The sequence below is a fragment of the Artibeus jamaicensis genome, unplaced genomic scaffold, assembly GCF_021234435.1.
Source record: "Artibeus jamaicensis isolate MK-2021 breed Jamaican fruit bat unplaced genomic scaffold, CSHL_Jam_final contig_468, whole genome shotgun sequence".
In the NCBI taxonomy this organism is placed as follows: Eukaryota; Metazoa; Chordata; class Mammalia; order Chiroptera; family Phyllostomidae; genus Artibeus; species Artibeus jamaicensis.
Genome location: NW_026521846.1, coordinates 2401690 through 2429043, shown reverse-complemented (window position 1 = coordinate 2429043; position 27354 = coordinate 2401690). Strand labels below are relative to the sequence as shown.

Sequence of the window (27354 nt, the reverse complement as noted above, 5' to 3'; positions counted from 1 at the left end):
GGATGTATCTCTCACATATTGCTGTTTATCTCCCTCTCTTTCTCCATCCCTTCCCTTCTCTCTAAACAAAATAAAATATTTTTGTGTGTGAAAGAGAAATACCATATGATCTTATCTATAAGTGGAACCTATTAACAAAATAAACAAACAAGCAAAATATAACCAGATACATTGTAATAAAGAAAAAGTAACAGTCACCAGAGAGGAGTGGGGAAAGGGATCATAGGGAAAGGGAAATCAAAGAACATGTATAAAGGACACATGGACAAAGCCAAAAGGGGTAGGTTTGAGGGTGGGAGGCATGGTTGGGTGGGGTGGGGCTGTGGAATGTGAAAATGGAGACAGCTATATTTGAACAAAAATAAAAATAAATAAATAAAAGTAAATAAAATCATAAAAAGTGCAATATAACCTTTCATTTGAAGAAACCAGAAAAAGAACAAAGTCCAAAGTGAATAGAAGGAAGGAAATAATTAAGATCAGAGCAGAAATAAATAAAATAGAATTTAAATAAAAACAATACAAAAGATCAATGAAAGAGAAGAAACAGCTTCTCTTCTCAAAACATAAAAGATTATAAAATAATAATATAAACAATTATATGCCAACAAATTGGAAAATCTGAAAGAAATGGATAAATCCCTAGAAGCACAGAAGCTCCTAAGACTGAATTGAGAGAAAAAAGAAAATCAAAACAGACAAATTACATCCAATTACATCAAAGCAGTAATTAAATACCTCACAACAAATAAAAAGTCCTGGACCAGATGGCTTCACAGGTAAATTTTACCAAACTAACTCAAAGAACTAACACCTAACCTTCTCAAACTATTACAAAATATACAAGATTAGGGAAGACTCCCAAAATCATTGTACAAGGCTAGTGTTATCCTGATTCTAACACCAAGTAAGGGTACAACAAAGAAAAATATATAGGACAATAGCTCTGATGAAAATATTGAATAGATATAAAAATTCTCAATAAAATATTAGCAAACCAAATTTGCCAATACATGTAAAATATGATATACCAGGATTAAGTGGGATTTATTCCTGGGATGCAAGTTTGGTACAATATCTGCAAGTCAATTAATGTGATTAACTGCAAAAACAAAATGAAGGATAAAAATCATACAATCGTATCAATAGATGCACAAAAAGCATTTGATAAAATCTAGCACCCATTTATAATAAAAATTCTCATCAAAGTGGGAATAGAAAGAATCGTCCTCAATATAATAAAAGACATATATGAAAAACCCACAGCCAACATCATACTCAAGGGTAAAAGAAATATAAGTGTTTTCCTTAAAATCAGGAATAAGTTGGGATATCCATTCTCTCCACTCTTATTCAACATGGTACTAGAAGTCCTAGCCACAGCAATCAGATAAGAAGAAATAAAAGGTATCCAATATACAAAAAGAGAGGTAAAGCTGTTATTATTTGCAGAAGACATGATACTGTATGTTAAGAACCCTAAAGATTCACAAAAAAGTACTAAAACTAATAAGTAAGTTCAATAAAGTAGCAGGGTACAAGATAAATATTCAGAAATATTTACTTTGCACACCATACACAAGAATAAACTCAAAATGAACTAATAACTTAAATGTAAGACCTAAAACCATGAAACTCCTAGAAGAAAACATAGGTAGTAAAGTCTCTGAGATTCCTCACAGCCATATTTTTTCTGACATATCTTATTAGGCAAGGGAAATAAATGGGACTACACTAACTAAAGGTTTTTCACAGTAAGGGAAACCATCAAAAAAACAAAAAGACAACCTATGAAATGGGAAATTATATTCACCAATGACACATACAATGAGGTGTTAATATCCAAAATTTATAAATAACTAAGACAAATCGACACTAGAAAAACAGACAGCCCAAAGAAAAAATTGGGCAGAAGACCTGAATAGACACTTCTTCAAAGAGGACATATAGATGGCCAATAGGCATGAAATGTTGCTCAGCATCACTAGCTATCAGAGAAATGCAAATTAAAACCATAGTGAGATACTCTCATACCTATCAGAATAAATTATCAATAAATCAACAAACAATAAGTGCTGGTGAGGATGCGGAGAAAAGGGAACGCAAATGCACTCTTGGTGGAAGGTGCACCCACTATAGAAAACAGTGTGCAGTTTCCTCCAAAAATTAAAAATGAAATTACTTTATGGCCCAGTGGTTCCAGTTCTGGGTATACATTCAAAGAAACTGGAATCACTAATTCAAGAGAATATATGCACCCCTATAGTACTGTAAATAATATACTTATTATTTACAATAGCTAAGATATGAAAGCAACGCAAGTGTCCATTAATAGAGAAGCAGGTAAAAAAGCTGTGGTACACACACACAATGGAATATCACTCAGCCATAATAAGGAATAAAATCTTACATTTTGCAACACCATGGGTGGACCTAGAAGTTATTATGTTAAGTGAAATAAGTCAGACAGAAAAAGATAGATACACTATTTCATTTATAAAAGAATCTAAAGAACAAAATAAATTAACATCAAAATAGAGACATACTCACAGATACAGAGAAGAGACTAATGGTTGCAACAGGGGGTACTGAATGGGAGTTGGGTAAAAAGGCAAAGGGGTCAAGTAGTACAAATTGGTAGTTTCAAAATTGTCACAGTGATGTAAATTACAGCATAGAGAATATAGCCAATAATATTATAATAACTGTATATGGTACCAGGTGGGTACTTGAAATATTGGGGGCACCAATTTGTAAAGTATTATTTTCTAACCACTATGCTGTATACCTGAAACTAATATAGCATAATATTGAAGGTAAACTGTATTTGAAAAGAAAAATTTAAAAAATAAGTAAAATGTGCAAATTGATAGTTAATTGTGCAAAAATATAGTTATGGGTTGTAGAGTACAGAATAGGGAATATACTCAATAATACTGTCATAACTATGTATGGTGTAAGATGTGTAATAGATTTATTGGGGTGGTCACTTTGTAAGTTATATAAAAATCTAATAACTATGTTGGACACCAGAAAGTAATATATGTCTACAGTAATTTTAAAATAAAAATTATTGAACAGGCACATGCAAAAAAATAAAACTACACCACCAACTTACACCATACACCAAAATAAACTTAAGATGGATAAAATACTTAAATTGTGACATCATAAAGGTCCTAGAGGAGAACACAGGCAGGAAAATTTCAGATATTCCATGCAGCAGTATTTTCACTGATGTTTCCCCTAGAGCAAGGAATAGAATAAACAAATGGTACTCTATCAAATTTAAAAAACTTCTGCATGGCTAAAGAAGACATCAGCAAAATGTAAAGGGAAACAACCATATGGGAAAACATATTTGGCAATGAGACCTCAGACAAGGGCTTGATCTCTAAAATATATAAAGAACTGACACAACTCCACACCAGGAAGACAAACAATCCAATTAAAAAAATGGGCAAAGGATCTAAACAGGCACTTTTCCAAAAAGAACATACAGAGGGGCTGGAGGGTTCCAGAGAACATACATATGAAAGGATGCTCAGCATCACTAGCCATCAGAGAGACGCAAACTAAAACCACAGTGAGATACCACTTTACACCAGTGATAATGGCCATCATTAACAAATCAACAAACAAGTACTGGTGAGGTTCTGGAGTAAAAGGAACTCTAGTACACTGTTGGTGGGAATGTGGACTGGTGCAGCCACTGTGGAAAACAGTGTGGAATTTCCTCAAAAAATTAAAAATGGAAATGCCTTTTGATTCAGTGATTCCACTTCTGAGATTACACCCTAAAAATCCTGAAACATAAATTTAAAAGAACCTATGTACCCTAATGTTCATAGCAGCACAATTCACAGCAGCCAAGTGCTGGAAGCAACATAGGTGCCCATCAGTAAATGAGTGTATCAAAACATTGTGGTACATTTACACAATGGAATACTATGCAGCAGAAAGAAAGAACTTCTACCCTTCACAGTAGCATGGATGAAACTGAAGAGCATTATGCTAAGTGAAATAAGCCAGGCAGTGAAAGACAAATATATAATCTCAGCTATAAGTAGAACCTAATCAACAAAACAAACCAATGAGCAAAAAAGAACCAGATACATGGAAATAAAGAACAAACTGACAGTAAGCAGAGGGGCAGGGGGAGTGGGGTAATGGGGAAAAAGGGGGAAGATGTACAAAGGACCCATAGACAGGGACAATGGGATCGGGATTGCCTTTGTGAGCAGGGGATGGATAGGGTAGGGGAGAACAATGAGGGGAAAAATGGGAACAACTGTGACCAAACAACAATAGAAAAAATTAAAAAGAAAACAGTATGGCAGTTGCTTAAAAAAATATTGAACTACCTACCTTACGATCTAGCAATTCCAATTTTGTGTATATGCTCAAAAGAATTGAAAGCAGGGTCTCAAAAGGATATTGGTATACCCATCATCACAGCAGTAGTTCAAATATGAAAATAACACAAGTTTCCACCCGAAGATGCATGGATAAGCAAAATATTTTATACACACACAATAGAATATTATTCAGCCTTAAATTTATGGAGATTCTGACACATGCTACAACACAGATGGACCTTAACATTATGCTAAGTAATGTAAGCCAAACACAAATGACAAATACTGTATGATTTTAATTATGTGAGGTAGTTAGAGCAGTTAAAATTATAGAAATAGAAAGTAGAATGGTGGTTTCCAGGGACTGGGGGGAGGGGTAAATGAGGACATAGTGTTTAATAAGTAGTATTTCAGTTTTTAAAGATAAAAAGAACTCTCAAGGTGGATGGTGGTAATGATTGCTCAACAACGTCAATGTAGTATTTAAGGCACTGAATTATACACTTAAAATGATTAAAACAGTAAATTTTGTCATGTGTACTTTACTGCAATAAAAATTTGTTTAAAAAGTGAATACATTAATAATTTAGAAACTTGGGCTTTATATAGTAATGGAAAAGAAACCCTAAGTATCTCTTTAAGGACCTAAAACTCAAACAACCATAATATACAAAATATACTTTACAACCTCAGGGCTGTAAAGGTGGTATATCTTTATTTATTTATTTTAATTGTTCAAGTACAGTTTTCTGCCTTTTACTCCCACCCCAGCCCATCCCCCAAGCCCTCCCCATGTCCCTCCCATTTCCATGCCTTCCTAGTTTTTGTGCATGTGTCCTTTATACTTGTTCCTGCAAACTCTTCCCCTTTTCCCCTAAAATTCCTACCCCTCTCCCCTCTGGTCACTGTCAGTCTGTTCTCTATTTCAGAGTCTTTGATATATCTTTGTAATGAGTTTCTCATTACAATGTCTGGGTATTAAAACACAAAAGATGATGATAATACTAGCTGTCTTATAAATAAGGATTGGTCACAGTAAACATTTAAGGTGTTATTGGTAGAAGGGAGTGCTAATGTTATAGGTAGTTCTGCTACTATTCCTTGGTAAGGGCTGACCTAGAAATGGTCATTTTCTTTTATCCAGAAATAACCAGTTCATCAAAAGGAACTCTTACTACCATTCTTGATATTGGATCATAATGTTAAACAACTTTCTAGGGTACTTCGTCAAAACCTATCCAGCAGCCAAACACGGCTCTAAAGTATTCAGTGACTGGGAACATTGGAAACTACAGGTTAATTCTTCATTCACCTCGTCTTTTCATAGACCATATCCCTTCCCAGACAACAGAGACCTAAATTTCATTTTAGTCTTATTCTTCAAATATGTCTCACAGTCACTTTTCATAATCATTTTAAGTGGATGAAACAAAGCTTAAGGAGAGCTCACTCTGCACATACTACAGAAAATGTTCTCATTTCTCTTTGAAATTCAACAGTATGTATGATGATATGATTATTAGCCTTAAATTATTTAAAAAATTATCTGTAGCTTACCTACTCTTTTCCCTGCTGCTGTATTATTTCCACTCATTCCAATACCACGGGCAGACTACAATTCAAACAAAAAACATCTATGGAGGTGAGTTAATGGAGAACAGAAGAAAATATCAAACATAAAATACTTGCACTTTATTACAAAAATGCTATTGGGCTTTTATTTTAAATTACTTATTTAATCTAATTTTAATTAAATTAACTTGAAAACTGATTCTCACATTCAGCAATATTGTGCTTACTACTTATGTTTAAGAGAGTATTAATTTGATGGCTGAAATAAAAGTTCTCATTTGGGAAAATCATTAATAAAAATAGCATTTAAAAGTACAGCATTCCCCCCTTGTCCATGGTATTGCTTTCCACAGTGTCAGTTATCCAAAGTCAACCACCATCCAAAAACATTAAATGGGAAATTCCAGAAATAAACAATTCATAAGTTTTAAGTTGAATTCAAAAGTTTTAAGTTGAATAAACAGTTCAGAAGTTTATTCATTCTGAATAGCATGATGAAATCTTACTCCATCCCCCAGGAAAGAAATCATCCCTTTGTCCAGAGTATCTAAACTCACTTGATCTCATCATATAGACAATTGTACCATCTCACATTATCACTGAAGAAAGAGTAAGTCTAGTACAAGATATTTTGAGAGGGAGAGAAACCACATTCACATAACTTTTATTAGACTATATTGTTATAATTGTTCTGCTTTATTATTAGTTGTTAATCTCTTACTGTGCCTAATTTATGCATATAAATTAAACTTTGTTACAAGTATATATGTATGGGAAAAACATAATATACATCACATCTGGTATTATTGTGGTTTCAGACATTCACTGCAGGTATTGAAATGTATCCCCCATAGATAAGGGGGGCCAGAACTACTGTGATAAGTTGTTTACATGAAATTGTTTTCAAGTTACAGTTCTCAATTTCAGACTAAAACATTATTTAAAATTTACCTATCAAAAAGATTCTCTACAAGCTAGATAAACATTTTCAGACAGACTATTAAAAGAAGTCAGCCTTAGGCCTCCTTATTTATGTAAACAAAAAATAAATTTTAAATATGTTGAATCATTACAAGGATAACCACTACTAGAACATATAGAAAGGAAAATACTTACTAGAAAAAAATCTGTAGGTTCTAACTGGGGAGAACTTTTCCTAATGCATTTTTCTTGAAAATGCTGGAGGTCTGTGAACAGCCCAGTTCCAGAGGTCCGAAGCCTACCTATCCCACCTGTGCTCTGTAACCCTTCTCTGCTTGCACTCTGGGCCAGCGAAGCAAGAAAACCTATATTATTTATACTGCCAACAGGCTCTTTGGAAGCCTTGCTAGCCATTTCTCTGATGTCTCGAGCCTCAACTTTAGAAATAATATTGGATCTTTTTCCAGATGAATCAACTTTAACAGTTCGAAAGCGAGTAGTCCTAGAGAAATAAGAATTAGTTATATTTTGAACATCCAATGACCGAATCACATTTTGTGAAGCAGAAGACTGGAGATTCCCAGACTCATAGCATTTGGACTGTCTCTGTGGTTTCACCAGAGAATTAGGGAGTGACACTGGTGTAGAACAGTGAAGAGGTGACATGAGTCTATTCTTGTGAGGATTTAATTCATGGTTGTTGAGAACTGTAGTCTCTACTGATTCACCACTCAACACTCTTGCAACATGTTTAAGGTGCTGCTCTGTAGCTTTCAACCCTTTATCACCATTAGTAAGTAAGAAATCAGGATTTACCTTCCGGGTGCCTTCTAAGGTGCTGCTCTGTTCATCAATATTTCCTTCTGTAAACAAAGCAAATGAACCCACTTCAGGTAGAAGTGATTTTTCAGTTACAAACTCTTCAGAAGTTGGAAATAAAATAGTGTCATCCTCATTATTAGATGACAAATTTCCTGAAAATTGTTGTGTCCGCCTAGGCAGGAATGATCCAAGATGGAGAATAGAATCAGCAAACTCTTTGTCATTTTTGAACTCCACATGGGTTATCTGAGTTGGTAGTTTGATGTTGCCATTGGAATGAGACTGTGTGTTACTCTCCCAGTTATCATCTTCCTTACAAAAATCACTAGTTATAGATGTTAGGGGTCTATCAGCAGGGGGCAGAGTTGTCAAACTTGAAATTGCACTGCAGGATGTTTCAGGCAGATATACATTCCCAGGAGAAGGTAAACAAGACTGCCCAATGTGGGGGAGAACTCTTAACAATCTGTGCCGAACAGCTGCGGTGGAACTACTAGAAGATCGAGGAGCTATAGGTGGGCGAGGTTGTACCTTGACAGCTTTCTTAGGCTAAAAGAAAAGAGTGAATATATAATTCCTTTACACAGTCATTACAGTCATTTTTTTCTGTCCATTAATAAAAGTTAATAAAGGGAAAAAATGATTTACTATAACACATTGGCATTTTGATTATTTTAATTTAAAATGAGGAGAATTTTGCTGTCTTCCTTAAGTATAATTTTCTGAGAATAATTTTATGTCCCTCACTTCTGATTAATTATAAGAGTTTTGCTGAGAAGAAACCTCAGTTTATATTAGATGTGGCATTGTTGACCTATTTTAGGTACCAAACAACTCTTACTAGCAAGATGAGTAAATGATTGGCAAGTAGATATTGCAGAGAAGAATTAACAGAACTAAACTGCTCTCCTGGAAAAGCCCTGCTTGCAATGTTGGTCCTTGGCTGACTTCTGGAAACATATATTTCAAGAGGATTCCCGCCATCCTCACTAATAAGAATGGCTCATTGTGCCTAACCTGTTTTAACAAACAGTTTATGCTGAATGCCCCCTTTCCTTCTGGGAGTCTGAAGTTTTAGTACATACTAGCCAAAGGGTGTCTACACGAACGGCCTCTAATAAAGCACCTAAGCACGAAGTCTCTAATGAGGTTCTCCAGAAAACAACATTCTGCATGTGCTGACACAACTTATCGATAAAGGAATTAAACATATCCTATGAGACCACACCAGGATGCTTGGAAGATTGTGCCTGGTTTCCGCTTTCCCTTTGCTGATTTTGCTTTATATTCTTTTTCTGAAATAAATCTTAGCCATGAATACAACTATATTCTAGTCCTGTGAGTCTAGCAAACTATCAAACCAGGGAGTGTCTATAGGTCTCTAATAGAGTAGGTTTTAGATAATAATGAAAGTATTGCAAAAATTCATGATGTTATAAAGTTGAAGATTAAATATGAAGCCTTAGCTCTTATCCTTAAGGTATAAGCTAATATGAGCATCCAGATAGGATAAAATACCTGATGACATACCAATACTTACAACCTAAAAATAAAAGAAAAGCTACATAATTCAGTAGATACCATTTGAGTCAAAAAGTGAAACTAAAAATCCAAAGAAATAAGGATGTTGGAAAGTTATGCTGGCTCCAGTAGCTGCTTATATCTGTAATTCTATACTTAGTGAAAATATTCCTAAAAAAATGAACATAATGACTTCTGGGCTGTAGAGATTTATGGTAGTTGCCTAAATTTGAATTTCTCCATAATTTCTCAAAAATATATAAATCAACAACATAAACTAATAAAACCACCCATAATCCTTCATCAAAAGTAAAAGACAGGTACAATTAATTTCAAATTACCTGTAAGTAGGAAAATACTCAAATTCAGGAAACTTATCTGCAAAGCCTATGCCTATGGTGAGAAATAAGCAAGAGTGTCGAGCAAGAAAGGAAGGAAGGAAGTAAGAGGGGAAGGAGGAAAGGAAGGTAAGAAAAAAGAGGGGAAGGGAAGAGAGAAATATGGATAACCTAGGGCTGATGGAACAAATATAAAATAAATCCAATAAGAGAAAATCCCACTTGATTATAAAAAGATACAGTAAGCAGCAAGTTTAAGATGTAGGAGATTAAAACACAAGCTACCAGGGTATAAAAAGGGCAAGTGACTTAAAACTGTTCAAGTCCTGAGAATTAGCTCTAAGAAAGCACCACTTATGTAGAAAGAAGGGGTAAGTCGGAAGGAAAAGGCACCCATTAAGAACTCAATAGTAGTTTTTATTCCAGCCTAGATGGAGGCATAGGTATACTTTGTCTCCTCACACAACCAAAAGTTAGCAACAACAACAACAAAAAAAACCAAAAAGTAACCAGAACTACCAGAAAATTGAACTATATGGAAGTCTGACAACCAAGGAGATAGAGAAGAAACATTATACAGGCTGGTAGGAGAGGTGGAGATGGAAACTGGGATGGAGAGGACTCACAGCAGGCTAGAGGACCAGGGTGGGCAAGGTGGCAGCTGGCTGAGCAGGTACTCCCTCATCTGTGTGCGGATAACCAAGAGGAACAACTGCGGAGCAAGACAGATAGCAAAATCCAGGGTTCCAGCAGAGAGAAATAAAGCCTCAAAATCTCTAACTGAAAAAACCTCTGGGGGTTGAGATGGCAGAAGAAACTTCCAGCTGCACAGGAGAGTTTGCTGGAGAGACCCACAGGGTCCCAGAACATACACAAGCCCACCCACCCGGGAATCAGCACCAGAGGGCTCGATTTGCTTTTGGGTAGCAGAGGAAGTGACTGAAAGCTGGCTGAGAGATGAGCAAGTGGCATCGTTGCCTCAAAGACCCCTTCCCCATATACAGCACCCCAACCCAGTGAAGTGGGTTGCCCTGCTCTGGCAAATACCTAAGGCTCTGCTCCTTACTACTAACAGGTGCTTCGAGACAAAAAAAAATGTGGCCCAAATGAAAGAACAGATCAAAGGTCCAGAAAACTACAACTAAGCTATGAAGAGATAATCAACATATCAGATGCACAGTTCAAAACCCTGGTAATAAGGATGCTCATAGAATGGCTGAGTATGGTCACAAAATAGAAGAAAAGGTGAAGTCTACACAAAGTGACATAAAGGAAAATGCACAGAGAACCCACAGTGATGGAAAGGAAACCAGAACTCAAATCAATGATTTGGAGAAGGAAGAAATAAACATTCGACCAGAATAGAATCAAGAAAAAAATTCAAAAAATTGAGGAGAGCCTGAGGAACCTCTGGGACAACTTTTATTTTTTTGTTTTGAAGTGTTTTTTATTTTATTGTTACTCAAGAACATTTGTCTGCATTTTTCCCACATCATTCCCTCCCCACCCCAGCCATCCCCACCTCCCTCCCCTGCTTTCACACCACCCTTGGTTTTATCCATACGTGCTTTATAGTTGTTCCTGAAAACCCTTCCCTTCTTTCCCCCCTTTATCCCTCCTGCCTCCCCTCTGGTTACTGTCATATTGTTCTTAATTTCAATGTCTGTGGTTATATTTTGTTAGCTTGTTTATTTTGATGATTAGGTTCCAGTTAAAGGTGAAATCATATGGTATTTGCCTTTGACTGCCTAGCTCAATTCACTTAGCATAATGCTCTCCAGATCCATCCATGCAGTCACAAAGAGTAGGAGCTCATTCGTTCTTTCTACTGAGTAGTATTCCATCATGCAAATGTCCCACAATCTACAATCAGTAAGTCCATTCATTTACTGATGGGCACTTAGGTTGCTTCCAGCATTTGACTATTGTATATTGTGCTGCTATGAACATTGGGGTACATTGGTTCTTATGGATTAGTGTTTCAGGATTGTTAGGATATAATCACAGCAGTGGAACTGCTGAGTCAAAAGCAGTTCCATTTTTAGCTTTCTGAGGAAATTCCATACTGTTTTCCACAGTGGCTACACCAGTCTGCATTCACACCAACAATGCACTAGGGCCCTCTTTTCTCTACTTCCTCTCCAACACTGGTCTGTTGATTTGTCTATGATGGCCATCCTGACTGGTGTGAAGTGGTATCTCACAGGGGGGTTTTAATTTGCGTCTCTATGATGTCTAGTGATGCTGAGCATCTTTTCATAAGTCTCTGGGTCCTCTGTATATCCTCCTTGGAGAATTATCTCTTCAAGTCTTTGGCCCATTTTTTAATTGGGTTTTTGTCTTCCTGGATGGAGTTGTGTGAGTTCTTTATATATTTTGGAGATCAGAACCATACCCAAGGTATCACTGGCAAATACATTTTGCGATAAGTTTGAATGTTCCAACATCTGAATCATAGGGTGCCAGAAGGAGAAGAGGAAGACCAAGAAATTGAAAACCTATTTGAAAATATTATGAAGGAGAACTTCCCCAATCTGGCAAAGGAAATAGAATTCTAGGAAGTCTAAGAAGATCAGAGTCCAAGAGAAGTTGGATCCAAAGAAGTACACACCAAGCACATAATTACGTTATGTAAGATTACAGATAAAGAGAATCTTAAGAGCAGCAAGAAAAAGGAGACAGTTACCTACAATGGAGTGTGCATAAGACTATCAGCTGATTTCTCAAAAGAATCCTTACAGGCAAGAAGGGGCTAGAAAGAAATATTCAAAGTCATGAAAGGCAAGGACCTACATCCAAGATTACTCTGTCTGGGAAAGCCATCATTTAGAATGAAGGACAGATAATGTGCTTCCCAGATAGTGTTAAGCTAAAGTACCTCATCATCACCAAGCCCTTATTGTCTGAAATGTTAAAGGGACTTATATAAGAAAAAGATGATGATCCTAAATATGAACAGTAGAATGACAACAAACTCACAACTATCAACAATTTAACCTAAAAACAAAAACAAAAACAAAACAAAACAAAGCAAACAATTAGAATAGGAACAGAATCACAGAAATGGAGATTACCGGGAGGGTTATCAGTGGGGAGGTGGAGAAGAGAAAATGGGAGGAAGCTATGGGAAATAAGAAGTATAAATGGTAGGTATAAAATAGACATGGGGCTATTAAAAATAGTATAGGAAATGTAGAAGCCAAAAAACTTATATGTATGACCCATAGACAGGAACTAAAGGTGGGGGGTAATGCTGGTGGGAGGGTATGCAAGGCAGAGGGAAAAAAATAGGGAAAATGGAAAAATCATAATAGCAAACTCATTAAAATATTTTTTATTTTTAAAAAATACTTTAGGGACTTCCACCAAGATGGAGGCATAGGTGGAGACGTGGTGCCTTCTCACACAACCAAGTTTAGAGATGATTAAATATTAGCAACAGAAAACACAGCCAGAACACAGAAAATTGAACTTTTCGGAAGTCTGTTAACAACAAATTCTTCAGCCTGACTGGTAAGGGGAGAAACCAGCAGCTGGTGGAGCGGGGTTGCACAGAAAAACTCAGTCAGACAGACTCAGGTGCGCAGAATCCAGGCGCAGGGTTGGACCTAGTGAGAGACCTAGCAAGCGACCTCGGGGAAATGGCGAGGGAGCAGGGCTGCGGGTTGACTGTGGTCGTGCATTTGTGCGTGGATAGACAAGCAAGGGAGTGGGCGATTGGACCAGGACCCAGCGGGTCCCCATGGCAAGTGGCAGCGGTGAGTGCCGCCATTTCCCTGCTCTGACCCCACCTCCACATACAGCATCATAACCCAGAGACTCTGAGTGGCCCCGCCCTGGTGAACCACCTAAAGCTCTGCTTCTCACCCAGCTGCTCGAAACAGCAAAGGGTGCCGCCATTTCCCGGCTCTGACCCTGCCCCCACATACAGCGTCACAACCCAGCGACCTGGGAGTCCAAGGCTCTGCTCTTCACACTTAAAGGGCACGAACAGACCAAAAATAGCTCAAGAAGATCTCAAAGCCCCAGAGCCTATAAATCTAAGTGATGAAGAAATAGCAAAACTCTCAGATGCACAGTTTAAAACACTGGTGATCAGGATCCTCACAGAACTGGTTGATTATAGCCACAAATGAGACAAACATATGAAGGTGAAACTAATTGAAATGAATGGGATTGCACAGGAAACCAATAGCAATGAAAAGGAAACTGGGACTCAAATCAATGGAATGTACCAGAAGGAAGCAAATAATGGCCAAACAGAAAAGAGTGAAGAAGCAAGAATTCAAAAAAATGAGGAGAGTCTTAGGAACCTCCAGGACATCTTTAAACGCTCCAACATCCGAATTATAGGGGTACCAGAAGGGGGAAAGGCACAGCCACCAGTGGAAAACTTATTTGAACAAATCATAAAGGAGAATTTCCCCAATCTGGCAAAGGAAATAGACTTCCAGGAAATCCAGGAAGCTCAGAGAGTCCCAAAGAAGTTGGACCCAAGAAGAAACACACCAAGGCACATCATCATTACATTAGGCAAGATTAAAATGAAGGAGAGAATCCTAGAAGCAGCAAGAGCTAAGGGGACAGTCACCTACAAAGGAGTCCCCATCAGACTGTCAGCTGATTTCTCAAAAGAGACCTTACAGGCAAGAAGGGGCTGGAAAGAGGTATTCCAAGTCATGAAATCCAAAGACCTACAACCAAGATTGCTCTATCCAGCAAAACTTTCATTTAGAATGGAAGGACAGATAAAGTGCTTCTCAGATAAGATCAAATTCAAGGAGTTCATCATCACCAAGCCCTTATTATATGAAATGTTAAAGGGACTTATCTAAGAAAAAGAAGTTAAAAAAACATGAACAGTGAAAGGACAGCAAACTCACAGTTATTAACAACCACACCTAAAACAAAAGCAAACTAAAAGGACAGCTAGATCAGGAGCAGAAACATAGAAATGGAGATCTCAAGGAGGGTTAGCAACAGGGGAGTGGGAGGAGGAGAAGGGGGGGAAGGTACAGAAAATAAGTAGCATAGACAGTAGATAGAAAATAGAAGGGGGGGCAAGAATAGTATGGGAAATATAGAATCTAAAGGACTTGAGACACATGGTCATAAACTAAAGGGGGGGGGGTAATGGGGACGGGGAGGTAGGGTGGAGGGGAATGAAGGGGGGGATGGAAAAATTGAATGGCATAAAGAATAAAAAGTAAATTAATTTAAAAATATACTTTAGAATTTTATTGTTGTTCAGGTACAATATTCTCCATATCTCCCCCACCCCTCCCCACCATCCCAACCTTCCCCACCTAACTCTTCTGTTTCCACCCCAACCTCCTGTTATTGTCTATGTGTCCTTTATACTTGTTCCTATAATTCCTTCACCCTTTCCCCCATTACCCTCTCCCCTCTCCCTTCTGGTTACTGTCAGCTTGTACCACAATTTTTGGATCCATTCATTTACATTTTGTTTATATTTTGCTTGCTTGTTTGTTTTGTTGATTAGTTTCCAGTTAAAGGTGAGATCATATGGTATTTGCCTTTCAACACCTGGGTTATTTCACTTAGCCTAATTCTCTCCAGGTCCATCCATGCTATCCCAAATGGTAGGAGCTCTTTTTTTTTTCCTGCTGCATAGAATTCCATGGTGTAAATGTACCATGGTTTTTTGATCTGTTCATTTACTGACAGGCACTTAGGCTGCTTCCAACACTTGACTATTATACATTGTGCTGCTGTGAACATTGGGACGCATATGTCCTTTTGAATTGGTGTTTCAGGGTTTGTAGAATATAATCCTAGAGGGGAAATTGCCATGTCAAAAGACAGTTCTATTTTTAGTTTACTGAGGAAATTCCATACTGTTTTCCATAGTGGTTGCACCAGTCTGCATTCCCATCAACAGTGCACTAGGGTTCCCTTTTCTCCAGAACCTCTCCAAAACATGTTATTTTGTTTATGGTGGCCATTCTGGCCCGTGTAAAGTGGTATCTCATTAGGGTTTTAATTTGCATCTCTCTGATGGCTAGTGATACTGAGCATATTTTCATGCATCTCTGGACCCTCTGTATGTCCTCTTTGGAGAAAGGTCTGTTCAAGTCCTTTGCCCATTTTTTTAATCAGGTTGCTTTTCTTAGAGTGGAGTCCTGAGAGTTCTTACATATTTTGGAGATCAAACCCTTGTCTCAGGTATTATTGACAAATATGTTTTCCTATGTGGTTGGTTCTCTTTTCATTTTAAAGCTGTTTTCTTTAGCCCAACAGAAGCTTTTTATTTTGATGAGATCCCATTTGTTTATTCTTTCCTTTATGTCCCTTGCTCTAGGTGACATATCAGTAAAAATATTGCTGCATGAAATATCTGAGATTTTCCTGCCAATGTTCTCCTCTAGGACTTTAATGGTGTCACAGCTTATATTTAAGTCTTTTATCCACCTTGAATTTATTTTTGTGAATGGTGTAAGTTGGTGGTTGAGTCTCTTTTTTTTTTTTTTTTGCATGGAGCTGTGCAGCTCTCCCAACACCATTTGTTGAAGAGGCTATTTTTGCTCCATTTTATGTTGCTGCCCCCTTTTTCGAATGTTGATTGACCATAGAGACTTAGGTTTATTTCTAGGCTCTCTATTCTATTCCTTGGTCTATATGTGTCTGTTCTTATGCTAGTACCAGGCTATTTTAATTACAGTGGCCTTGTAATACAGTTTGATATCAGGCATTGTGATCCCTCCTACTTTGTACTTTTTTCTCAAAATTGCTGCAGCTATTTGGGGTTGTTTATAGTTCCATATAAATTTTTGAAGTATTTGTTCTATATCTATGAAATATGTCACTGGCACTTTAATAGGGATTTCACTGCATCTGTAAATTGTTTTGGATAGTATGGACATTTTGATGATTATGTTAATTCTTTTGATTTTGCTAATTCTTCCAATCTATGAACATAGTATATGTTTCCATTTGTTTCTGTCTTCCCTAATTCCTTTCTTCAGTGTTGTGTAGTTTTCTAAGTACAGGTACTTTACCTCCTAGTTTAGGTTTATTCCTAGGTATTTTAATTTTCTTGTTGCTGTATGAAATGGGATTTTGTTCTTGATTTCTGATTCTGATATTTCATTGTTTGTGTACAAAAATGCCTTTGATTTCTGGATATTGACTTTGTATCCTGCTGTTTTGTCAAATTCATTTATTCAGTCAAGCAGTTTTTTGGTGAAGTCTACATGATTTTCTGTTATACTGTCATGCCATTTACAAACAATGAGTTTTGTTTCCTCTTTTCTAATATGCATGTCTTTTATTCCTTTGATTGATGTGGCTAGGACTTCCAATACTATGTTGATAGAAGTGGTGAAAGTGGACAACCTTGTTTTCTTCCTGATCTTTGTGGGAAAGTTTTAAGTTTTTGCACATAGAATATGCTTATGCATGTAGGTCTCTCATATAGGAGGAGCCTTTATTATGTTGAGGAATGCTCCCTCAATACCTGCTTTGCTGAGCATTTTTGTCATAAGCTGGTGTTGTACCTTATCAAATGATATTTCTGCATCTATTGATATGATCATTTGATTTTTGTCTTTTGTTTTGCTCATGTGATGTATTACATTTATTGATTGGGAATATTGTACCATCCTTGCATCCCTGGGATGAATCCCACTTGGTCATGGTGTGTGAAATTTTTAATGTATTGCTGCATGTGGTTTGACAATATTTTGTTGAGGATTTTAGCATTTATATTCATCAGCAATATTGTCCTGAAGTATTTTCTTTGTTGTGTCTTTATCTGGTTTGGGATTAGGATGATGCTGGCTTTATAGAAAGAGTTTGGGAGTCTTCCATCTTCTTGGACTTTTTTGGAATAGTCTGTGAAGGATAAGGGTTAGCTCTTCCTTAAATGCTTTGCAGAATTCTCCTGTGAACCGATCCAGTCCAGGGGTTTTGTGGGTCAGGAGTTTTTTTTATTACTGCTTCAATTTCATCACCTGTTTTGGTCTGTCAGGCTTTCTGCTGCTTATTCATTGAGTTTTGGAAGATTATATTTTCTAGAAATGTGTCTATTTCACCTAGGTTTTCAAATTTCTTGGCATATAGTTCTTTGTAGTAATTTCTTACAATCCTTCGTACTTCTGTGGTATCTGTTGTAATCTCTCCTCTTTCATTTCTGATTGTGTTTATTTGTGTCCTCTCTTTCTTTTCTTGATGAGCCTACTTAAAGGCTTGTCTATGTTGTTTATCTTTTCAAAGAACCAACTCCTCAATTCATTGATCCTTAGAATTGTGCTTTTAGTCTCTATGCCATCTACTCCTGCTCTGATCTTGGTTCTTTCATTCTAGTTTCTCTGGGCTGTCTGTTGTTCTTTGAGTTCTTGTAGATGTAGAGTTAGGCTGTTTATTTGAAATGTTTCTGTCTTTTTTAGGTAGGCCTGTATTGCTATGAACTTCCCTCTCAGGACTGCCTTCACTGTGTCTCATCAGTCCTGGGTTGTTGTGAGTTCATTTTCATATGTTTCCAGAAACTTGTTGATTTCATCCTTGATCCCATTCTTAACCCACTCATTGTTTAATAGCATTCTATTCATTCTCCATATGTACGAGTGTTTGGGTTTTTCTCCTTGAGGTTGATTTTTACTTTCAGTCCCTTGTTGTCAGAAAATGCTTGATATTATTTCAATTTTCCTCAGTTTGTTGAAGCTTGGTTTTTTGTGCTCATATGTGGTCTATCTTTGAAACTGTTCCACGGGCATTTGAAAAGAATGTGTCTTTTGCTTCTTTGGGATGAAAGGCTCTATATATATTAGATAAGTCAATTTGATCTACAACATTGTTCAATGCCTCAATATCTTTTTTGATATTTTGCTTGGAAGATATATCCATTTTTGACAGTGTGGTATTGAAATACCCCACTATAATTGTGCTGTTGTCAATATCTTTCTTGAAGTCCCCCAAGATTTTCTGTATGTATTTGGGTGCTCCTATATTGGATGCATATATATTTACAATGTTTATGTGTTCCTGATGGATTCTTTCCTTGAGTATTATGAAGTGGCCTTCTTTTTTTTTTATTTTACTTAGTTATTTTTTAAGTACAGTTTTTTGTCTATTTCTCCCATCAGTCCCCCCTGCCCCGTCTCCCCACTTCCCTCCCATTCTGTCCCCCCAGTCCTCATCCCTGTGTCTTTCATACTTGTTCCTCAAAATCCCTCCCCATTTTTCCCCTTAAATTCCCTTCCCTCTCCCCTCTGGTCGCTGCCCAGTTGTTCTCTATTTCAGTGTCTTTGTTTTTATTCTGCTTGCTTGTTTGTTTTGAAGTGACCTTCTGGGTCTCTCATTATGGCTTTTTGAACTCTATTTTGTCTGAAGTCTATTTTTGTCATCAGGAACATATAAACATTGTAATTACATATGCACCCAATATATGAGTATTGCTACCCTAGGTTTTTGTCCCCCTGTCCATTTGCTTGGCTTATTTTTTTCCAGCCCTTTACTTTCAGTCTCAGTAGGTCTTTTGTTCTGAGGTGGGTCTCTTGTAGGCAGCATATGGGTGGGTCATGATTTATTATCCATTCACCTATTGTATGTCTTCTGATTGGAGCATTTAATCCATTTACATTTAAGGTTATTATTGATAGGTACTTATTCATTGGCATTTTTTTGTACGTGTGTTCCTCTTTTCTTCACTGTTTTTCTTCCTGTTCTTAAAGCAAACCCTTAACAACTCTTACAGAATTGGTTTGGAGGAGGTAAATTCTTTGAAACTTCTTTTGTCTGGGAAGCTCCTTTCTTTGGCCTTCCATTTTAATTGATAACCTTCCTTGATAAAGTAGTCTTGGTTGCAGGCCTCTGGTTTTCATAACTTGGAATATTTTTTGTCATTCCCTTCTGACTTGGAGTGTTTCCATTGAGAAGTCAGTTGCTAGCGTTCCCAGGGCTCCCTTGTATGTTAGTTTCTGTTTTTCCCTTGCTGCTTTTAAGATTCTCTCTTTGTCTTGGGTTTTGCCATTTTAATTATGATGTGTCTTGAAGAGAGCCTCTTTAGGTTTCTCTTGATTGGGATTCTCTGTGTTTCATGAATTCGTATGACTTTTCCTCCCATCAAATTAGGGAAGTTTTCTATCATTACTTTTTCAAACCGGTTTTCTATCCCTTGCTCTTCTTCTCCTTCTGGTATCCCTATTATGCGGATATTATCACTTTTCATGTTGTCTTGAAGCTCCTGTACCACCTGTTTGTTTGGGGTTTTTTTTGAGTCACTTTTCCTTTTTTATCTCCTTCTGTTTTTTTTTTCTACCTTGTCCTCCAGCTCACTGATTCAATCCTCTGCTTCATCCAGCTTGCTTGTAATTTTTTGTAGTGTTTTTTTCTATTTTTTAAATAATTTTATTTAGTTATTTTTCAAGTACAGTTTTTTGTCTATTTCTCCCATCCTAGATGTAGTGTGTTTTTTATTTCTGAGATATTGTTCATTTCTTCCTGGTTTTTTGTTTATAGTTTCTATTTCTTTTTTTAATGCTGGTGTAGTTCTCACTCAGTTCCTTATAGTTGTCTGTGACTTCCTTCGGCATCTTTATAAATATTATTTTGAATTCTATATCTGATAGTTTGGTTATCTCCATTTCATTTAGCTCCTTTAGTGGGAAGTCTTCCATTCCCTTTGATTGCATGTTCTTTTTTTGTCTTCCCATTTTAGGCAACTCTTTTTGTTTGTTTCTGCACTTCCTGATGTTTCACTTTGCTAGCTGTCTTTGTAGGGTGAACTTCTATACTACAAATTCTATGGGGTTCAGTGTTGTGGTCTCCGATCTCCTTGTCTGGATGCTCTAGGTTTGCTATTTCTTCTGTTTGTGAGGACTCTCTTGTCATACTTGGGTTTTTACTTTTTGGTGGTCTCTTTGTTGGTGATTTCTCTCCTCCAGCAGGTATATTGATGTTCACAGCTCCTACTTATTCTTGTATATGATCAGTGGCAGGCGTAGGCAAAATGGATTAAGACAGTAGGAGAGTATTTTATGGGATTTAAAGTACCAGCAAGTAGAGAAGAGACATGCAATTGTTTGGGTAAGTATAGCGTTAACTGTGATATTTCAGTCAACTAGCCACTTTTTATAAAAGTTGAAGGAGAGTTAAGAATCTTGTTAGAGGGGAGGATGATTGTGAGCTAAATCCAGTAAACAGAGCACTTGTGGAAGATTAGATGATGAGATATAGTGAGAGTAAAGGATAGAAAGGAGGTGTAGTGTGAGAGAGAATAGAGTTAACCACAACAATAATAATGCTCAGGGTTAAAAAGAAGTGGGCCAAGATCATGGAGGGTTGCTGGGTAGTATGCACAACTGTATGGAACAAAAATTATTTACAAGAGTACTGTAACAACAATAATATGACAAGAAATATATGATTTGGATAACCAGAACAAAAAGTATCCAATCAAGAGTGGTGTGTTATTGGTACATGAGTGAAGTGAAAGAAGGAAAATTAAAATACAATATAGAAAAAATAAGGAAAACCAGTCAAACAATGCAATTAAACAGAGAAATAAAATGAAGAGAACTAAACATAAGGAAGAGAAATTAAATAAATACTAATAAAATAAAATTGGTAAAAATGATGAAAAATAATATTACAGTTAGACAATAAAATGCCAGCTCTATGGGATAGCAAACTGACATTTGTCTCAGTTTCTCAGTTTATGGTGTTAGCCTTGTGCTCCCCCTTTGGATCTGTCTCTGGACCCTTGGTAACTCCACATCTTATTGTCTCATTTGGGGGATGAAAAAAAAGAGAAAGAGTAATAATAATAATATTTTTAAAAGCTTCCTGCTGACTTTAAAGGTGTTCAGTGAGTTCTGCTGGTCTTCCTAGATGGCACAGGAAGAGGGGGCCTAGGCTTCACTTTTTTCCAATCCTATGGTTTTGAAAGGATGGGGTCCGGGTCTGAGCTGCAATATTCACAGTTGTCCCGCCTCTAGCCCAGGTCTTCCTTGAGCTGCCAGGCTCCAATCAGTCACTCAGCCTTGGGGCATGGAGCACAGGACAAGCTCAGATGTGCAGTTCTACTTAGCCACTTAGTCTCTGAGCACACAGCATGGGAATAAAATATATGTTTTTAAAAAAGAAATCCCCTACAAAAAAAAGGAAGTAAAAAAACCACAATCACAATATCAAAACCTGAATCAACACTTTTAAGCCCATATTTGGAGATTTTTTTGATCCTCACTTGAGGATATATATATTGATTTTAGAGAGAGAATAAGGGAGAGAGAGAGAGAAGAAAAGACAAATATCAATATGAGAGAGAAACATTGATGAGTTGTCTCCCACATGCACCCTAACCAAGGACAGAACCCACAACTTAATTATGTTAATTATGTGTCCTGACCCAAATCTAATCCACAACTTTTTGGTGTACAGGATGACATTCCAATGAACTGAGCCACCTGTACAGAGCCCAGATATTTTTTTGAGAGCCACATCACATGAAAATCTAAATACTCAAGAACAAGAATGAAACGAAATAAAAGCAACCAAAAGACCAGATGCAGATTTTTAAAACAATGGTTATAAGAATTCTCAAGGAAGTAAGGGAAGAATGCATAATCCAAATGAGAACTTAAGGAAGTAAGCATTAAAAAGGACAAAGAAACCATAAAAAGGAACCAGTCAGAAATGAAGAATATAATATCTGAAATGAAGAGTACACTGAAAGGAATACACAGCAGGTTAGATAAAGTAGAGGACTGAATCAGCGATTTAAAGCACAAGACAATACTAAGCACCCAAGCAAAGCATACAAAAGAATTTTAAAAAATTAGGAAAGTCTCAGGGACCCCTGGGATGATATCAAGCATAACAACACCTGTATCATCATAGGAGTGCCAGAAGAAGAGGCTGAACCAGGGATGTTGTAGACTGCTCTGCCTGATTTTAGGAATTGTATCTCTACCCTCTGTGGCTAAGGGTGAGAGATGACCTCTGGAATGTGAGCCACAGGAGACAAAGCCTGTCTCTGGTAGCAAACACTGCCTCAATTCCTCTCCCTGCCCCCAAAACTTGGTCGGAAGGCAATGACGGGTAAGACCCCTCACAGTGGAGGGCAACCTAAGCCAGACTCCATCACTTGGGAGGCCTTCATGGAAGGACTTGGGGGACTGCAACAAAGAGCAATGGACTCTTGCCCCCTAGTTTTGTCAAAGCCCAAGTCCCCATGTCCTCTGGGAGAAGCACTTCCTGGCTCTAATCCCTTTAAGTCTGAATACCTGTTGGGGAGAGGTGCAGCTCCTTGCCTTGCTAGAGTGTATCCTGGGGAAAAAATCTGGCATCACAAAGACTTGCTGATTAACCTGTGAAATTTGCTCTGCTAAGAGTGCTTTCATTCATTTGATAAGGGTCCCAGAAGAAATGAGTATGTCTCCCAAAGTTTTTGCAACTCTCTTCCTGACAGACACTGACTCATAGTAATCCCTCAGATTTCTTTGTAATGTTATCTACTGTTTGATCCTTGTCGCCTTGTATTCCTTTGTATTACAACCCAATAAAAGGCTATGGAGAAAGAGGCTCGGGGCCTTTTTCTCCTCGGAGAAACTGGCTGCTACTGGCCTTTGTCTCCCCAGAGAAACTGGCCACAGCCCACTCCTCCATCCCCAAACAGATCTCATCATCTCTCGGCCATGTTTACTCATTCACGTGTGTCCATAGAACTGGGAGGACTTGCGAAAAGAAGTTGCCTCCACACAGGGATAAAGAATTTGTTTGAAGAAATAATGTCAAAAAACTTCCCTAACCAAGTGAAGGAAAAATTCACACAAGTTTAGAAAGCACAGAGTCCCAATGAAGACAAACCCAAAGAAGCCCACACCAAGACATACCATAATTAAAACAAAAATATTTTTGAAAAAGACACAATCTTAAAAGCAGCAAGAGTGAACACTTATTTACCTATAAGGGAGTTCCACTAAGGCTGTCAACTGATTTCTCCACAGAAAGACTTCATGCCAGAAAGAATTAGCATAAAATATCAAAGTGATAAAAAACAAGGACCTACAACTCAACACAACAGGAGTGCCAAAATAAATAAAGAAAATCTTGGTGGACATTAAGGGAGAGATGGACAACAATACAGTTATAGTAGAAGATTTTAACACCCCATCAAAATCAAAGAATAGATTCTCCAGACAAAAAAAAATCAATAAATAATAGCACCTTATGACACACTGGATCAGATTACTTTAATTGATGTTTAAAAGCATTCCATCCCAAGGCAGCAAAATATATCTCTTCTGCAGTACACGTGAAACATTCTCAGAGACAGACCACATGTTAGGACACAAAACAGGCCTTAATAAATTCAAGAAGGCTGATATCATATCAAACATCTCAGACCACAATGGTATGAAACTAGAAATCAACTACAATTTTAAAAAAACCCCTCAAAAAGAGTCAAACGTGTAGAGGTTAAATTAACCTCATTGAGTAATAACTCAATGTTATTAAACAATGAGTAGGTAAACAATGAGATCAAAGAAGAAATCAAAAATTACTTTGAGACAAATGAAAGTAAACACACAACAACTCAAAACCTATGGGACATAGCAAAAGCAATCATGAGAGAGAAGTTCATTGCAAGCCTACTTCAAGAAGCAAGAAAAATCTCATGTAAACAATATAATCTTACACCTAAAAGAACTAGAAGAAAACAATAAACAATGCCCCGAGTAAGTAGAAGGAAGACATAAAGACTAAAAAAAAAAACAAAAAAAACACATCAATGAACGAAGAGCTGGTTCTTTGAAAAGATAAAGATTGATGAATATTTAACCAGAACCATCAAGATAAAAGGGGACCAAATAAATAAAACCAGAAATGAAAGAGCATCCCTGGCTGGTGCTGCTCAGTGGATTGAGCATGGGCCTGAGAACCAAAGGATCACCAGTTCTATTCCCAGTCAGGGCACATGTCTGTGTTACCGGCCAGGTCCCCAGTAGGGAGCAGATGAGAGGCAATCATACACTGATGTTTCCCTACCTCTCTTTCTTCCTCCCCTCTCCTCTGTCTAAAAATAATAAATAAATAAAATCTTTGAAAAAATGAAAGAGAAGTAACAACTGACACTACAGAAATAAAAAAGATTATAAGAAAATACTATGACCAACTATGTCAACAATTGGAAAACTTGAGCAAAATGGATAAATTCCTAGGAACATAAATCTTTCAATCAGGAAGAATTAAAAAACCTGAGGAAAAAGGACTCATGGACAGGACAATAGTGTGGTGATTGCTGGGGGCAAAGGGGTATAAGGTGACTAAATCGTAATGAAAAAGTACAAAATAAAGACTAAATTTAAAAAAAAAACCCTGAATACACTGTTTGCAAGTAATGAAATTGAAGCAGTAATAAAAAATCTCCCAGCAAACAAAGTCCTGGAACAAGTGGCTTCACAGGAGAATTTTATCAAACATTCAAAGCAGAACACCTGTCCTTCTCAAACTAAGCCAAAAATATTCAAGACAAGGGAAAACTTCCAGGTTCTTTTTAGGAGGCCAGCATTAGCCTAAGTCCAAAACCAGGTAAATATACTACAAAGAAAGACTATTATAGGCCAATATCCCTGATGAACATAGATACTAAAATTTTCAACAAAATATTAGGAAATTGGATCCAGCAATACATTTAGAAGGTCATACACCATGATCAAGTGTGATTTCTACCAAGGATGCAAGATTGGTAAATATTAGCAAGTCAAACATGATATATTGGACTTCCTGTCAAGATAGCAGCACAGGTGGACATGGCTTGCCTTGTCACATAACTACAACAAAATTACAACTAAAATAAAGAACAACCATTGCTCAGAACCTACAGAAATTGAGTTGAATGGAAATTTGTCAACTACAGAATTAAAGAAACCACATCCATCCAGACTGAGCCAGCGGATTGGTGTTGTATCTAAGATTTCATCAACCTGGCAAACAACATTTGACCTTCCATGGAGATCCCTACAGATGCCTTCCCACCCAATTTACAAGCCCACCCAAGCTGCTTTTCCATATGAATGGTCTTGGCTCTTGCTTCACAACTTCCTAAATCCTCTCAAACAAGAAGCAGCTGGCCTCAGCCAACTCCAGGCCAGAAACCAGCAGCCTAGATCTACATCTTGGCTTCACCTAGAAATCTCCAAGCCCAGCACAAGTAGCAGCCCTCTCAGTTGCTTTATAATTCAGGCAGGGGAACACTGGGCAAAATACAGGTGGGGGCTGATCTTGGCCTGCATCACCTGGGAAACCATAGGGGCCAGCACACCCAGTGGACAACTACAGACCATGTTAGAGCACCGCTATTCTGCCCCTGCACAGCTGATCTTCCACAGAGGGTGGAGGTTGGTGATAAGTGGCCACAGCCAATCCTTGCAGCTAAGTGGCCTAGGTAAATCCCTCCCATTGATCAACTAAGGCTCAATTACAAGAGGAGGGTGTACTCAGTCCACACAATGGGTATACCTTGAGTAGCCAAGTTGGGTGATAGGGGCAGCTGAGTCACTGGACCTTTATAGGACACCTACTACATTAGGCCACACTACCAAGACACAGAGTCAAAGCAGCTCTACTAAATGCATAGAAACAAACATGGGGATGCTGCCAAAGCAAGGAGACAGAGAAACATGGTCCAAATGAAAGAACAGATCAAAATTCCAGAAAAAGAGCTAAATGAAATGGAGATAAGCAATCTATCTGATGCAGGGTTCAAAATATCGGTTACAAGGATGCTCAGGTAACTGGCATAGGAACAGGCTATTGACACATGGAACAGAACAGAGAGCCCAGAATTAAATGCATGTCATTATGTTCCATTAATATTTGACAAAGGAGACAAGAACAAACAATGGAGTATAAAGCAGCCTCTTCAATAAAGATGTTGGAAAAATTGTACAGGTAAATGCAAAAAAATAAGACTAGATCACCAACTTACATCATACACAAGGATAAACTCAAAATGGATAAAAGACCAAGCCATTAAAATCCCAGGAGAAAACATAGGCAGTAAAATCTCAGACATCTCTTATAGAAATATTTTTGCGAAAATATCTCTTGGGGCAAAGAAAACAAAGAAAAAATAAACAAATGGGAGTATATCAAACTAAAAAGCATTCACACAGCAACAAAATGAAAAGGTAACCCACTGCATGGGAGAACATATTCGCCAATGATACATCTAGTAAAAGTTAATCTCCCAAATATATAAAGAACTATGGAATTCAACACCAAGAAGACAAGTTAATTAAAAAATGGGCTAACAACTTGGAACAGACACTTTTTCAAAAAGGACTTCAGATGGGCAATGGACATATGAAAAAAATGCTCAACATCACTATCAGAGAGATACAAATTAAATCACAATGAGATTATCACCTCATACCTGTCAGAATGGATATCATCAGTAAATTAATACATAATATGTGCTGGTGAGGATGTGGATAAAAAGGGATCCCTCTGCACCATTGGTGAGAATGCAGACTAGTGAAGCCACTGTGTGAAACAGTATGGAGTTTCCTCAAAGAAAATTGAAAATGAAACTGCCTTTTGACCTAGAGATCCCACTTCTGGGAATATATCCTAAGAAACCTGAAACACTAATGCAAAAGAATATATGTTCATGTATGTTCATATATGTTCATTATTTATAGTAGTCAAGATCTGGAAACAACCCAAGTGCCCAAGAGTAGGTGAGTAGATTAAAAAAGTGTGGTACATTTATACACCTAGTGTACTGCTAGGCTGGAAAAGAAGAACAAGGGGAGGGAAGGGCAGGGGAGGGGAGCAAGAAAGAAATCTTACCTTTT

General features: G+C 37.4%; 1 protein-coding gene across 1 annotated transcript in view; it reads right to left on the bottom strand.

The window, feature by feature from the left end:
* ZFAND4 (zinc finger AN1-type containing 4) overlaps positions 1-27354 on the bottom strand; it is a 237270-nt gene that overhangs the window by 27116 nt on the left and 182800 nt on the right. The window contains exons 7-8 of the mRNA XM_053667383.1: positions 7047-8222; positions 5916-5970 (exon numbers count right to left, since the gene is read on the bottom strand). Coding sequence (XP_053523358.1) covers positions 5916-5970; positions 7047-8222 — 1231 coding nt within the window. The remainder of the gene's footprint in view (positions 1-5915; positions 5971-7046; positions 8223-27354) is intronic.